At 42.1% G+C, this 17,020-nt stretch overlaps 1 protein-coding gene across 4 annotated transcripts in view; it reads left to right on the forward strand.

The window, feature by feature from the left end:
- The window catches only part of pgap1 (post-GPI attachment to proteins inositol deacylase 1), a 129,741-nt gene that overhangs the window by 23,114 nt on the left and 89,607 nt on the right, over window positions 1-17,020 (forward strand). For all 4 annotated transcript variants that reach the window (XR_007247896.2, XM_048534035.2, XM_048534033.2 and 1 more), the window contains exons 7-11: window positions 681-747; window positions 7,928-8,033; window positions 8,112-8,170; window positions 8,279-8,374; window positions 11,171-11,220. Coding sequence is in view for 3 of the 4 variants with exons in the window: in XM_048534035.2 (XP_048389992.1) it covers window positions 681-747; window positions 7,928-8,033; window positions 8,112-8,170; window positions 8,279-8,374; window positions 11,171-11,220 (378 nt within the window). In the remaining variant the exon portion in view is untranslated. The remainder of the gene's footprint in view (window positions 1-680; window positions 748-7,927; window positions 8,034-8,111; window positions 8,171-8,278; window positions 8,375-11,170; window positions 11,221-17,020) is intronic.

Genomic DNA, 17,020 nt, shown 5'->3' on the forward strand with positions numbered 1-17,020 from the left:
GTTATAAGTTACTTATCCTGGGTGATTTCAGCAGAATGGTTGAGCAGAATTTGACGCCTTGATCATCGTGTAGTGTTCTAGATCAGTGACAACGTACAAATTCTTTTTGAGCTACGTGCTGTGAATGAGCTTTGCTTCACCAGCACTGCAGAGGAAAGTTTGCCGTAAGGTGTCAAGGTCTGGCCATTGTTATCAACTTGATCAGATTATCAACAGAAGAACAACCTGCTTGGCAAATTCCTTATCCAACTAAAATTATTAAGCTGTTGGTATTGAAATAAAAGCTGATAATGCAGAGGATTGATTTGAATTGAATTGACTCCTGTATTGCTCCATGCTGTGGGAGAAATAACAAGAGTAAACAATGTCAGAATTCCTTAGGAGCTAATCGAAACTGACTAATTTTCATGTTGTTACATTGCTTGGTTTAATCTATCAAATTTTAAAAATATATTTTCACAAGGTGAAATAAGTGATAGAAAGATCTGTGTATCAATAAGTGAATCCATTTTAAGTATTTAATCATATTCTAGATTGTTCACCTTTTGTATAACGTATTGTCGACTGTAAGCCTTTTGCTTTGCAAGATATATTCTTGAGATATGAGCTGTAGTCTGATTAGATTTCTAAGTATAGCACAATACGTGTTTTTTTTTACTGCATTTTCTTTGTTTTCTCAGGTGTAAAGAGCTGGTCCTGGCCACTGTTAGAGCTTTTTTTGATCTTGTTGATCATCAGACCAATCAGGTAGACTTAATTTTATGTAATTTTTTCCATAATTAATAATTGTTACATGAATTTTATTGATAAATTTCATAGCTGTAGATAATTACTCTTATAAATAAATAGTCATTTAAAGTTTGTTCCTTCGGGCTCCATTTGTTTTGAAAAATTGTTAAGGCATTTTCAACGCCTTTGTACTATGTATTTTAGACAGTAGACAATAGACGGTAGGTGCAGGAGTAGGCCATTTGGCCCTTCGAGCCAGCACTATCATTCATTATGATCGTGGCTGATCATCCACCGTCAGTATCCTCTTCCTGCCTTATCCCCACAAACCTTGATTCTGCTATCTTTAAGAGCTCTGTCCATCTCTTTCTTGAAAGTATCCACAGACTTGGCCTCCACTGCCTTCTGGGGCAGAGCATTCCATATATCCACCACTCTCTGGGTGAAGACGTTTTTCCTCAACTCTGTTCTAAATGGCCTACCCCTTATTTTTAAACTGTGTCCTCTGGTTCTGGACTTCCCCATCAACGGAAACATGCTTCCTGCCTCCAGAGTGTCCAATCCCTTAATAATCTTATACGTCTCAATCAGATCCCCTCTTATCCTTCTAAACTCAAGTGTATACAAGCCAGGTCGCTCCAGTCTTTCAACATATGATAGGCCAGCCATTCTGGGAATTGACCTCGTGAACCTACGCTGCACTCCCTCAATAGCAAGAATGTCCTTCCTCAAATTTGGAAACCAAAACTGCACACAATACCCCAGATGCGGTCTCACCAGGGCCCTGTACAGCTGCAAAAGGACCTCTGCTCCTATACTCAATTCCACTTGTTATGAAGGCCAGCGTGCCATTAGCTTTCTTCACTGCCTGCTGTACCTGCATGCTTGCTTTCATTGACTGATGTACAAGAACACCTGGATCTCGTTGTAAACGAGATTTTGTTTAAAAGCAGTGCCTGTCCTTACTGAACGAAACTATCCATCTTCTTTCCTGCTTCTTTTGTGTTTTGCTGTTTTTAGTAGGTAAGTTCCTGGCCTCCATCACAGACCTTCTTCAAAATAATTTTCATTATGGGTAAAGCAGCCATGAAACTGAGTTAACATTTGGGTTGTAACCAGTTTTTGATCCTGCTGTTTGAAAGAGCAGAACTAATAGAATTTCCTTCCTTTTGAATACCGTCAAGTGATTGTTAAATATTATTCAAAGGACTATAACATAATGGCAAAGCTTTAATTTAGAATGATAGTCAAGTCTTTGATTTGATTTTGCACCAAAAAGGCATTGTCTCCACAGGGCAATTTAGAACTGTGGAATAAAGTTCTAACTAATTTACTGGAAGTGGAAAAAAACATGTAACATTAAAATGAGCTTTTGCAGCAGAGAAAATAGTATGTTTTGTAATCGTAAAGTTTTGCTGTTCAGTGGTAGACCTGGAAAAGAGAGGGCTGAAGTTTCAGTTGCATGTGGTTGCATGTCTGGAGGTACAGTGATCCGAAAGCAACAGGGAATCCTGTCCAGCTGCTTCCATGGCTCATTCCCACCTCCATGGGATCCTGAAGGAGAAATATTAATGACAAGAATGATTATCTGTCAGATTGCAGTGAGTAATCAGTGAAATGTCTGAAACGCCGAAGTAATGACATTGACTGACTGGATGTGTGATCATGTACACAGGGTGTTTAGGATGCTGTCTGAAATTCTGATGACCTCTAAGCTACAGAGCATACAACAATCGAAGTGAGAGATTCCAATCTATTTGGATCTTTTAGCCACAACGGCAACAGTGACAATTATTTTGGTGGGAGAGTCCTCTTGATTCCCATACGGCCTCACTTTGCTGGACTTGTAACATCCCTTATTGGTAACTAGCAACTGGGTACTTATCTCTTCGCATGTTTCAGCCTGCCCATCTCTGCAGTAGATAGTTGAATGCTGGGAGGCATGCTGTTCACTCATTAAACTGGGTTCTTGGAAGCAGCCAGTTAAATAGCCACTTCTTTAAAAATTGGCCTCTGGGCCAGCATGTTTGGCTTCCCAATCCTCACATTGTGTTGTGGAATAATATAGCATGGAAACAGGCTGTTTGGCTCAAACTGGTCCATGCTGATCATGGTGCCCTCTCAGCTGGTTTTAATTGCCTATGTTTGGTCCCTCTAAACCCTTCTCATCCGTGTACCTATCCAGATGTTTTTTTAAATTTTGCTATTGCATCTGTCTCAACCACTTTCTCTGGCAGCCCATTCCATATATGCACTATTCTCTGCATGAAGTATTTGCTCCTCAGGCCCTTCTTAAATCTATCTCCTCTTACCTTAAACCTATACCCTCTAGTTTTGAATTCCCCATCTCTGGGGGAGAAAAAAAACAAAATGCACTCAACCTATCTGTGCCCCTCGTGATTTTATACACCTCAATAAGATCACCCCTCTTTCTACATTCCAAGGAATTAAGTCCTATCCTGGCCAGCCTCTTTCAATAACTCAGGCTTCCTAGTCCTGGCAACATCCTCGTAAATCATCTTTGTATACTTTCCAGTATAACACTGCTTTTCCTATAACAGGGTGACCAAAATAGCGCACAGTACTCCAAGTACAGCCTCGCCAATGACTTATAACATAACATTCTAACTCCTATACTTATTGCCTTGACCACTGAAGGCCAGCATGCTAAGTGCCTTCTTCATCACCCTGTCTACCTGTGACACCACTTTCAATGAACCATGTACTTGCCCTCCTGGGTCCCTCAGTTCCACAGCACTCCTCAGGACCATACCATTTGCTGTATATGTCCTGCCTTGGTTTGACTGTCCAAAATGCAATGCCTCACACTTATCGGCATTAAATTGCATTTGCCAATCCTCAGTCCACATCCCCATCTGATCAAGATGTGTCTGTAATTTTTGATAAGCTTCTTTGCTACCAACGATACCTCCTAATTTTGTATCATCTGCAAACTTACAGGCTGTGTACTTTCAAATCCCGATCATTTATATAAAGAACAAATAACAAAAGTCCCAACACTGAGCGCTGACCCCCTCTGGCACACCACTAGTCACAGGCCTCCAATTCGAGCAATGACCATCAAACATTAGGGAGGCGATAGCCTAGTGGTATTATTGTTGGACTGTTAACCCAGAGACCCAGATAATGTTCTGGGGATCCAGTTTCAAATCCAGTTTTGAATTCAGTGAGTATCTGTAATTAAGAATCTAATGATGACTGTCAATCCATTATCAGTTGTTGAGGAAAAACCCATCTATTTCACTAATATCCTTTAGGGGTGGAAACTGCCTTCCTTACCTGGTCTTGCCTGCATGTGACTCCAGACCCACAGTAATGTGGTTGACTCTTAACTGCCCTCTGGGCAATTAGGGATGGGTAATAAATGATGTCTAGCTAGCAATGCCCTCATTCCATAAATGATTAAAAAAAGACTATCACCCTCTACTTCTTACCATTGAGCCAATTTTGAATCCAGTTAGCTAGCTTTCCCTGGACCCCATGCGACACTTAATTTTCATGACTAGCCTGCCGTATGGGACCTTGTCAAAGATATTACTAAAGTCTATATAGACAACATCCAGTGCCCTATCCTCATCCATCCTCTTGATTACCTGTTTGAAAAACTCTCAAAGATTTGTCAAACATGACTTCTGGCGCACAAATCCATGCTGACTATAAGAGATAACAAGGTGTGGAGCTGGATGAACACAGCAGGCCAAGCAGCATTTTAGGAGCAGGAAAGCTGACGTTTCGGGCCTAGGCCCTTCATCAGAATGCATTTCTGATGAAGGATCTCGGCCTGAAACGTTACCTTTCCTACTGCTTGGCCTGCTATGTTCATCCAGCTCCACATCTTGTTATCTCGGATTCTCCAGCATCTGCGGTTCCTGTTATCTCCATGCTGACTATTCCTAATCAGACCTTTCTACCCAAATGTTAGTTGATCTGATCCCTCAGTATCCTCTGCAATAACTTGCCTACCACAGATGTCAGGCTCACTGGCCTGTAGTTCCCAGGCTTGTCTTTACTGTCTTCTGGAACTTAGTCAGTGGCTAAAGATGAAGCAAAAATCTCTGCAATTTCTTCCCTAGCCTTCCACAATGTCCAAGGATGGATTTGATCAGGCCCAGGGGAGTTAACCACCTTAATGCTTTTTAAGGCTGCAAACACCACCTCTCTGGTAATGTGTATGTGGTCCAAAACATCCCCAACCTGTTAGAGATAATGGGAACTGCAGATGCTGGAGAATTCCAAGATAATAAAATGTGAGGCTGGATGAACACAGCAGGCCAAGCAGCATCTCAGGAGCACAAAAGCTGACGTTTCGGGCCTCTGATGAAGGGTCTAGGCCCAAAACATCAGCTTTTGTGCTCCTGAGATGCTGCTTGGCCTGCTGTGTTCATCCAGCCTCACATTTTATTATCCCCAACCTGTTACCCTTATTTCCACAGCAACCATGATTCTGCCCTCAGGAAACACTGAGGAAAAATATTCATTAAAAATCTCCCCCATCTTCTGTGACTCCACACAAAGATGGCCATGCTGATCTTTTAGGGGACCCATTCTTTCCCTAGCCACCCTCTTAATATAGCTGTAAAACCTCTTGGGATTATCTTTAACCTTATCTGCCAGATCCATTTCATATTCTCTTTTGCCCTTGACTGCTCCAACACTTTTTATAGCCATGCAGAGAGTCACTTGAGCCCGATAGCTTAAACCCAGTGTATGCCACCTTCTTTTCCTGACCAGAGCCTCAATCAACCAGGGATCCCTAAACCTGCCAGCTTTTCTCTTCGCCCTAACAGGGACGTTCTGATATCACACTTCTTAACTATGTTAAAACTAAGAGAGTAATGATGACTGGACCCAAAGTGTTCTCCAACTGACACTTCATTCACTTTCCCGACCTCTTTTCCTAAGAGGACGTCCAGTGCTGCAGCCTCCCATGTAGGACCCTCTGCGTGTTGATTTAAGAAACTTTCTTGGACACATTTGACAAATTCCACACCATCCAGGCCTTTTACAGTCTGGGAGGCCCAGTCAACACAGGGGGAAACTCAAATCTCCAACCACAGGTATCTGCACTCTCTCGACATAGCTGCTTCATCCTGCTGGCTATTTGAAGGTCTATAATACAGTCCCAACCTTGTTTATAAGTTCTAACCATGTGGCCTCATTTGGTGACCCCTTAAGAATATCCTCTCCAAAACCGTTGTTGTTGTCCTCCCTTATCAAAAGGACAACACCCCCTCTTCACTTACTTGTACTTCTTTCACACCTTTAGCTTCTTTATCCTGGAACATTGAGGTGCCTTTTCTTCCCTTCTCTCAGCCATGTTTCTGTTATGTCTATAATATCCCGGCTCCTAAAGCTAATCCATGCTCTGAGCTCATCTGCCTTACCAGTCAGACCTCATGTGTTGAAATAAATGCACTTTAAACCTGAAGTCTTTTCCCTCCCTTTACTTTTCCCCCGACTATCCTAAATAGTAAACTTGCTCTCAATGGCTAATGTATTTTCCCCTAACTTCTCACTGGCCCCTCCCTCATTCAGAGTTCCATCTCATTGCCAAACTAGTTTAAACTCTCCCGGGTAACACTAGCAAATCTCCCCATGAGGATATTGGACCCCGTCTGGTTCAAGTGCAACCCGTCCCTCTTGTACAAGTCATCTCTACCCCAGAAGAGATCCCAATGATTGAAGAGCTTTAAACCCTGTCCCCTACACCAGCTCCTCAGCTATGCATTCATCTGGCCTATCTTTCTATTTCTGTCCTCACATATCATCCTGACAGGGGGAGTGGGAAGAAAAAAATCAGTTCACTGTATCTTTGTTATTGTTTCCTTTTATCTAATACCAATCACTGGGATAGGAATGGTTAGTTTGTAGTATCAAAGTGTTTGTAAACAATTCATTGGTTTTAGTAGGTTGGAACTGTGATGGCACTGTTCGTGAAAAGTCAGTTGGTTAAAAGTTTTTTTTGAAGAAATGTAATTAGCCTCATGGGAATGATGTCAGAATAAGCTCAGCGTATTTCTTCAAAAGACAATTTCTTGCTCCTCTTGCCAGCTCAAAAAAAGCTGACCACCTTCAGCAGGTAAACCATGCACTTTGTCAGGGCTGTGTGTCGGGTCTATAGTAGCCTGTGGCCACTTTTGCGAAATGCCATGGGTGTGTCTCCTATGACTTGCCTCCAGTGATTGCCTGCCTGAGGTTTACCTAGGCTGGTGTTAATAGAACTAGGCTGTTGAATTGACCTTGATATAAGCTATAATTGATATTCATTCAGCTGCTATCAACCACCTATCCAAATACCTGGATCCATGTGACACGCAGTTAGAGAGCCAACATCTAATTATAGATCAAGAGATCTTTTGAAGACAAGTGGGCAGAGCTGAACCAAATCCACATAAGATATAGATAATGCAGCCACTGCGGCATGGTGGCTCAGTGGTTAACACTGCTGCCTCACAGCGCCAGGGACCCGGGTTCAGATTCCATCCTCGGACAACTGTCTGTGTGGAATTTGCACGTTCTTCCCACGTCTGTGTGGGTTTCCTCCGGGTGCTCCAGTTTCCTTCCACAGGATAAGGTGTGCAGGTAGGTGGATTGGCCATGCTAAATTGCCCGTAGTGTTCAGGGATGTGTAGATTAGGTGGGTTATAGGGGTATGGGTCTGGGTGGGATCCTTTGAGGGTCAGTGTGGACTTGTTGGGCTGAAGGGCCTGTTTCCACACTGTAGGGATTCTATGAAGATAAGCAGCAAAACTAGGTGCAGTTTGGTCATGTGTCCCAGATCACAGATCAGATTACATCAATCTGCCCACCAAGGTCAGGCACCTCGTGTCTCTATTCCGCATCTCAGGAAGCCATTGAATCATTCTGCAAATTATATGTAGGTGCCATTTAAAAATAATAGTAGGGCCTTGAGAGTGTAAGGCATGATTCTTGTGTAGCCTATGATGGAATATTTGCACAACAAAATAAGATCTTAAATCGATCTGACATGTTGAGAATAATGTAAACTGTGGATTTACCAGGATTTTGTTACTTCAGTAACTAATGAATTTTAGTTACACTACTCTTCATGCCTGACATTATAAGATTATACTTATCAGTCATAAAATTATTAACAAAGCCATGATTTATACTTTTCAAAATCTTAGTTGGGACTTATTGATGGTTTGTTTTTAAGATAACATCAGATCTAGAGAAGAGGATATCTGTTCTTCGGCATCATTTTGTCATCTATTCAGAAAAGCACTCTGAGGATAATGTTGAGTCTTCGGTCTCATTCTCAGGTTTGAAGTGATACATTGTTTAAGATTAATGATTTAGCTAAATATGTATAATATGTTTAACATTTATGTTTATTTTAGATTCATCTGCAACGTGGAGTGTAATTAACACATACAATTGGACTTACAACAGTCCAGAGGTACTGCCTTTATAAAACTTGTAAGCTGCTCCTAAGATAAAATTTCTTGATAAATTCTGAATGAACTTTTGATTTTGAAATTACATATTTGCCAAAAATATGTTTCAGTTTTCTGCATGGGAACCCAAGGCAACATATTTTATTTTACCGCTTCCAAATGAGGGGGAACCCTACAGTAATTTATATTGTCGAACTACTAACGTGGTAAGGAAATATGCCTTTTCAATCAAAATATTGCAGTAGTAATTAATAACTTTTACTTAAGCATTTATTACCATATGTAGTAAATCACATCAATATTTTTAGATATATTGTTGGAAAGAACAATGGGTGTCCTATGCATCACAAATTGGAAGCATCTCAACCATTGAGAATCAATTTCCATAGGACCATAAGATACAGGAGCAGAATTAGGGCATTCAGCCGACTGAGCCCACTCTACTATTTGATCGTGGCTGGTATGTTAATCCCAATTTCCTGCCTTCTGTCCCTAGCCCTTGATCACCTATCTATTTCTGCCTTAAAGACATCCAGTAGCTGGCCTCCACAGCCTTCTGCCACAATGATTTCCATTGTTTCACCAGCCACTGAGAAATTCCTTTTCATCTCAGTACCAAATGGCCGTCCCTTCACTCTGAGGCTATGCCTATGGGCCCTCGTCTGTCCTACTCGTGGAAACATGTCCATGTTCATTCTATTGAGGCCTTTTAATATTCTGTAAGTTTCAAAGAGATCCACTCTCATCTTTCTAAATTGCATTGAGTGCAGACCCAGAGACCTCAGCTTCTCATATGACAAGACCAGCACCCCCAGATTCATTCTTGTATACCTTCCCTGTACCCCTGCAATGTCAACATGTCCTTCCTAAGATTTGGAGCCCAAAACTGCTCACAGTATTCCAAATGCAGTCTGACTACAGCGTTATATAGCCAGAGCAGTACATCCCTGCTCTTGTAGTCTAGTACCCCTGTGAATGAATGAATGCAAATATTGTATTTGTCTTCCTAACGGCCAGCTGACCCTATATATTGACTTGAAGAGAATCCTGAACTTGACTTTTTGTGCTTCAGATTTCCAAAGTAATTTCCCATTTAGAAATAGCCTGCACCTCTATCCTTCTCACCAAAGTACTTAACCTCACACTTTCCAATCTGTCACAGATTTTCCACACTCTCGTAGCCTGTCCCAAGTCCTTCAGCCTCCGCAACTTCCTTAACATTACCTGTCCCTCCACCTCTGTTCGTTTCATCTGTCAGCTTATTAATAAAGCCCTCAATTCCTTCACCTTTGATGTTAACGTGTAATGTGAATAGTTCTGTTTGTAACACAGACCCCTGCAGACAAAAATCCTCTGATCCCCACTCTGTGCCAGTCAGCCAAACCTCTATGCATGACAGTACCTTGCCCCTACCATGGGCTGTTATTTTATTTAGCAGAACCTGTGTGGCACCTTGTTGAAGGTCTTTTGGAAATCCAAATAGATCACATCCCTCGGCTGTCCTTTGTCCAACTTGCTTGTTACTTCCTCAAAGTATTCTAATGAATTTATCTGGCATACTGTCCCTTTGACAAAGCTGTGCTAACTCTGCCTTCTTTTGCCATGCTCTTCCAAGTACTCAGCAATCTCATCCCTCATAATGAACTCTAAAATCTTACCAACAACTGGGGTCAGAATAACTGGCCTATAATTGCCTGTCTTCTATCACCCTCTCTTCTGAAACAGGAATGTTGTATTAGCCATTTTCCACTCCTCTGTGACCCTCCCTGACTCCAGTGATTCCTGAAAGATCTTCTCCATTGCCTCCACAATCTTTTCATCCATCTCCTTCAGATCCCTGGGGTGTAGTCCATCTGATCTGAGTTAGTTATCCACTTTGAGACTTTTCAGCTTCTCCTGCACCTTCTCCTTAATGGAGACCACCATACTTACCTCTGTCCCCTGACTCCATTGAAGTTCTGGCATGCTGCTGGTGTCTTCCACTGTGATACTGACGCAAAGCATCACTATTGAGTTCCTCTAATTTCTTTGTTCTCTGTTACTACAAGCCTCATTTTCCAGTGGTCCAATGTCCACTCTGGCCTCTTTCTTAGTTTTTTTTAAGATATCTAAAAAATTTCTTTTAAATTACTAGCTAATTTACCTCCTATTTCATCTTCTCCCCTCTTTTATTGTTTTTTTAGTTGTCGTCTGCTGATTTTTAAAGGCTTCCCAGTCCTTTGATTCCCCTGTAATCTTCTCTACATATGCTGTCCCTGACTTCCCTTGTCAACTGTGGTTGCTTTGTCCTCCTCCAGCATGTTTCTTCTTTCTAAGGTTGAATTTCTGCCGTGCCTTCCAAATTACCTCTATAAACTCTTGCCATTATTGCTCCACTTTTTTCCTTGTTAGGCTGCCTTTCCAATCAAGCCTGGACAACTCCTCCCTCATTTCATAGTTATTACTAAATTTTAATACTGTTACATCTGAATCTCAAACTGCAGGGTGAATTCTATCATATTGTGGTCACTGCCCCCTAGGGTTCCTTCCCCTTAAGATCCCTAATAAAGTCTGCTTCATTGCATATCCAGAATTGTCTGTTCCTTCGTGAGATCCACCTTAAATGGCTCCAAAAGTCCACCGTGTAAACATTGCACAAATTTCTTTTCTTGGGATCTGCTACCAGTCTAATTGGCTCAGTCCACGTGCATATTGAAGTTCTCCATTGCTGTTGTAACAGTGCCTTTCTTACATACCTTTTCTATCTCCAGATTTATTACCTGCCCCGCATCCTGGCTGCTTCTGGGGAACCTCTTCATAACTCCCAGCAAGGTCTTTTTACCTTTGCATTCTATTTGATCTTTGACAAGCCATTCTTAAATTCCTTTACAACAAAACAAAATATACTTCTGTGACTGGCCTAGGTTGTACGCTTGTGTCCCAGTTCACTAACTCGCACCTCAATTTGCATTTTGATTTACTTTGACACAACCTCAAATGCATCTGGATTTTTGAATTGACAGGAACCAAGTATTTGGATCTATGGCTGTATGAAGATTAACCAGTCTGTTTGGTAAGTTATTTTTAAGATCTGTTATTTCTTTGTGAAACTGTGAACACAATTATGATACGATACAAGTACTTTCTTTCGGTGCTTATAAAAGAGAGTTGAGAACTTTAGAAGCATGGATCCCATGTTGTTACTTCCTACAGTTTCTTCTTGAATAGCTTGCATTATGGGAATATGACAACAAGAACTTCATGCTTGACAAATGTCATCTAATTGGCATGTTACTTGTGTAAAAATGGTTTTGTCTGTGTGTGAAGGTCTTTTGTGACTGATAAATTGCATCTCAACAGAATGAATGAGATCTGGATACTGCTAAATGCTAACATCAGATTCTGACAAGCCCACAAGCTGACAATTTTGTAAGCTTTAACCTGATGTATGATAAAACTGAAGAGAAACAAAAGTTGTGGTAACGAGACTACTCAAAGACTGCAGCATTAATTCATACCTGAAATATACATGCTAAAATCAAATTTTGAATAGAAACAAAACTGTTTAAAAGTTGTACCCACCATTTTGTTGCATGTTTGAACTTCCATGCAACATTTTGTCTTGGAGTCTGTATCGTTGGCCACTCTTGTGTCCAAACGTTGGGTTAGCCTACTAATCAGACTGTGTCTTAACCTGTCTAACTAGATGAGTGCAGTGAATGTAGCCGTGGGCTACTGTGGGGAGTTTGTGGGTGAGGTGAAGGTTGTTTTTGTTCTTCTTTTTTGTTTTGAACAGCTTGCCATGAAGGATCGTGACATCAAGACAGGCATTTTAAACCAGCTAATCTCAGCACCGGCAGTCAATCTGGCTACCTCCAAACTCTTTCTGGAGATGTCAAACACATTTCCAATTATCACCTGCCCCCAGTTGATTGGTACACTTGCTTCTGAGTTAGGTTTGCAGAACTAGATGTTTTATTGGCTCTTGACTATGGAGTGAACATTTGGGCCTCGATCCTTGCTTGTTTATATGATAGTCCGCTATTCTGGAGAGTTCTGACTACTTTTGTATCCCCACTTGTTCCAGTTTGAGTTACTGTTTCATCCAAAAAATACATCTCTTGATGATTTTTCTTGATGAAATCACATATCAAAAGGAGGTGAGATTTATTTGACTTATATTTATTTAAAAGCTAGCTATTCAAAGGTTGCAGATTAATGTGTGCCACATGAGTACAACTGCCGAATATTCATGTAGGGTATGAGATTCCCATTGAACAGTCATAAACACTTTGACAGACTTGTTAGACAAAGTGTCAACAGTAGTAGTATGACATTGGCAGAAATCAACATCAGTTTTCCAAGCCTTTCAAAATAAAAGTTTTTTTTAAAAATCTGCTTGTTCAGACATGCAATGATGCATGCCTATTGGTTGGTGGGACCTTGAACCTGGATCTACTGGCCCAAAGACAGAGGCATGACCATTGTGCCACAAGATTACCCCTTTCAGAATAAAGTTTGTGCCTCGACCTGGGATGTGAACATGAGCCAATCTTAGCTGGATATTCTCTGCACCTGTAGCAATCTGTATTAAAAACATTTTCAATCATCGGGGTGGTGTGACAAACAAAAAAGACACCACAGATAATCTGTAATAGCGGAAATGCTTCTTTGTCAAACTTGGTCATCTCCTTTCTCATGTCCTAAAAATACCTCACTTCCTCCATGCCTTCCCAAGAAATGTTAGGTAAGTAAATGCATCCATGGCAACATTTTAAATTGTACTTCCTTTGAGTTTTTCACTGAGGAGCACCAGTGCAAATCAAATTGAAAGAATCCGACTATCCTGCCATTTTTATCAGAAAAATATAAGTTCTGTTTAAGATATACACTTTCCCTCCCTCACCGTTCAAATATTTGGAATCGAAAAACATAGTTATTTGCATGCATTTCATGATGTCCTTTAGCAGTCAATATGGATCACCTTCTCATTAACATAATTGCATAGCCAGTAAAAATATTAAACTAACCAACAGACTTGCAAGTTGTACATTTGATAACCTTTGAGTTTTAGTAAATGTAAAAGTTATTTCTCTTATATTTGAAAATACTGAATTAGATCTATGCAGTTAAAGACCAGATTTGTTATGCTGGGCTGTCCGATGATACCCAGTGCAATTTACGCATTTTAGGTCGGTAGCAAATATAAGCGTTCCTCCTTACCCTTGAATGATTGGTATAATTTAAGAAAAAGTGCAAGAAAATGCCTCCAGAGGGCAGTGTATAGTAGTGCCTGACGTGATAGAACTACAATCTGCTGAGAGGAACGCTCTCCATTCATTTGCATAGATAGAGTTTTCAGTTTCAGTAAATTTGCTTTAAGGGCTGCTGTCCCTAAAGACATAAGATGTCAAGCCTCAATAGGCTAGAGGTGTTCCTGGCAATATATAAGCAGCGACCTGAATAGAGCTTTGTGATCAATCATTCCTTTCATGCCAATTCCAGTGCTTTAATACCTTTTTCTTACTCTAGTCTGAGGAAAATGACTTGGTGCTGCTCGACCCTTTATTTATTCCAACTTTATTCCAGAATCTACCAGCACCAGTTCAAGTATAAGACTGAAAATGTAAGAGTTGCTAATTCTACTTAAGCTGAAGGATCAACAGTGTCAATTGAATATCCTGATGAATCATTCATATGCTGATAAACATCATTGTGGTCCGAACTGATGCCTGCCCATCGGGTGTACTCAGCCATTTTATTAAAATCGAGCAATTGCTTAATGGAGATTTGGTCAGTGATAGATCTTTCAAGACATTGTCTTGGCCACTTCTTTAATGCAGAGTACCGTCATGCATGAAGTTCCAATATGCAAACACAGTTTAGCACAGGAGGCAAGATTGCTGCCCAAAGGTTGGGCATCTTAAAATTTTTCTATGGTGGAAAGTCCACTGAAAGTCAGTGTGGAGCTGGATGAACACTGCAGGCCAGGCAGCATTGGAGGAGCAGGAAGGCTGACGTTTTGGATCGGGAACCTTCTTCACAAATGGGAGCGGGGGAAGGGAGCTCTGAAATAGATAGAGAGGAGGGGTGGGACTGGGGAAGGTTAGGTGGGATGGTGGTAGGTGAGTGCTGGTAGGCAGTGTTGGGGGATTGCTCAGCCCCACCCCTCCTCTCTATTTATTTCAGAGCTCCCTTCCCCCTCCCCCATTTCTGAAGAAGGGTCGAGGCCAATGACTGTATCGGCGTCGCCTCATGCTTCCATGAGGAGCTTGAACAGTTCATCCACCACCAACACTTTCCACCCCAACTTGAGTTCAGCTGGACTATCTCTAACACCTCCCTCACCTTCCTGGACCTCTCTGTCTCCATCTCGGGCAACCACCTAGAAACTGATACCCCTTTCAAGCCCACCGACTCCCACAGCTACCTAGAGTACACTCCCTCCCACCCACTTACCTGCAAAAATGCCGTCCCCTATTGCCAATTCCTTTACCTCCTCCGCATCTGCTCCCAGGATGAGGCATTCCACTCCCGTACATCTCAGATGTCCTCGTTTTTCAAGGACCACAACATTCCCCCCCCCCCAACCTGCAGTGGTCGCGAACACCCTCGACCATGTCTCCCGCATTTTCCGCAACTCATCCCTCACACCCCGTCCCCGCAACAACAACCAAAACAGAATCCCCCTCGTCCTCACGTTCCATCCCACCAACCTCTGGATCCAACTCATCATCCTCCGACACTTCTGCCATCTGCAATCCGACTCCAACACCGAAGACATTTTTCCCTCCCCACCCTTTGTCTGCCTTCCAGAGGGACCACTCTCTCCATGACTCCCTTGTCTGCTCCACACACCTGCCCAGCCCCACCATACCTGGCACTTTCCCCTGCATCCACAGGAAGTACTACACTTGCCCCCAAACCACCTCCTCACCCCCATCCCAGGCCCCAAGAAGACTTCCCACATCAAGCAGAGGTTCACCTGGTATACTGCATCCACTGTATCCGTTGTGGCTTTCTCTATATCAGGGAAACCAAGCGAAGGCTTCGGGACCGCTTGCAGAACACCTCTGCTTGGTTCGCAATAAACGACTGCACCTCCCAGTCGTAAACCGTTTCAACTCCCCCTCCCATTCCTCAGATGAGTTGTCCATCCTGGCCTCCTGCAGTGCCACAATGATGCCACCCGAAGGTTTGCAGGAACAGCAACTCATATTCTGCTTGGGAACTCTGCAGCCCGTTGGTATCAATGTGGATTTCACAAGCTTCAAAATCTCCCCTCCCCTTACCGCATCCCAAAGCCAGCCCATCTTAACCTGTTCTTCCTCTCACTTATCCCCTCCTCCCACCGCAAACCACACCCCCATTTCCAACCTACTAACCTCATCCCTCCCAGTCCTCCCTGGACTGACCTATCTTCTCTCTACCTCCCCACCTACACTCACCTTTACTGGCTCCACCCCTACCTCTTTAACTTGTCTGTCTCCACTCCATCTATCTTCTCCTCTATCCATCTTCGATTTGCCTCCTCTCTCCCTATTTATTTCAGAACCCTCTTCCCTTCCCCCATTTCTGAAGAAGGGTCTGGGCCCAAAACGTCAGCTTTTCTGCTCCTAAAATGCTGTTTGGCCTGCTGTGTTCATCCAGCTCCACACCTTGTTATCTTGGTTTCTCCAGCATCTGCAGTTCCTATTATCTCTAGGCCCAAAACGTCAGCTTTCCTGCTCCTCTGATGCTGCCTGGCCTGTTGTGTTCCTCCAGCTCCACGCTGTGTTATCTCTGACTCCAGCATCGGCAGTTCTTAGTATGTCCGCTGAAACTCAGTCCCTTTGTTAATCTCATTGCATCTTGACCCAGTTTTGTTTTGAAATATGAATCCTCAGTATCACTGAATTGCTATTTGCACTGAAAAGATCGGCAGGGGACCTGGTTGTTATGTAACTTGAAATACCCGCAGCAGAATGTCTGTCTCTGCTGGTCTCAAAAAGAAGGGAAGAGAAGAAATGCAATTCCATATTGCCTCTCAAGACTTTTGTACATCCCAAAGTGTTTTTCAACTATTTAGTTTAATCACTATTATACATTGGGAGTGTGTTAACTAATTTCCCCCCCAAAACCACACTGTGATCATGACTGGATAACTTGTTTTAATGGTAGTGGCTAAAGAATAAATGTTGGCCAGGATCCTTGAGAGTACAGCATTGCTGTTGGCCAAATAATGGGATGGAACCTTTTACTATATGTAGATGTATAGGTAACATGGATTAGCCATGGGAAATGCAGGGTTACAGTGGTGTGGTTAGGGGCACTGTCAGGGTGGCATGCTCTTCAGAGGGTTGATGTGGGCTCAATGGACCAAATGGCTTACTTTCACATTGTAGGGATTATATAATTTTGTGTAATTGAGAGGGAAGACTTTGCTTCAGTTAGTATTGCATCCATATGCCTGATCTGTTACAGAGTGCAGCTTGGATTTTGTGCAAGTGTCTCTAAATGGGACTTTCATACAAACTTTTGTCTGAGAACCAATAGTGTTACCACTGAGACTGTAGTTGGGTATAGATATTCCCAAGTGTAGCTTCAGGGAAGATATTAAAATTTTGCTTTTAGTTGACCTCTCTATTTTCAGTTACAGGATGCGTGAATCAAATATAATCTACTACATGGGGACACAAGGCAGAAATAAAAGTGCCAGTATTTAATTACAATAGAAATGTTTACAAATGGCTGATCGGCATTAGGAATGGTTTGTTGCAAATATGTTAAATGAAATCTTGGTATGCTAAGAACGACTCGGATCTATTGTTGTGTTTTTTTCTCTGTATTTTTCATTTGAATCCTGTGAGCAGATACTTAAATTATACATAAAG

This window comes from Stegostoma tigrinum, chromosome 7, assembly GCF_030684315.1.
Source record: "Stegostoma tigrinum isolate sSteTig4 chromosome 7, sSteTig4.hap1, whole genome shotgun sequence".
Taxonomy (NCBI): domain Eukaryota; kingdom Metazoa; phylum Chordata; class Chondrichthyes; order Orectolobiformes; family Stegostomatidae; genus Stegostoma; species Stegostoma tigrinum.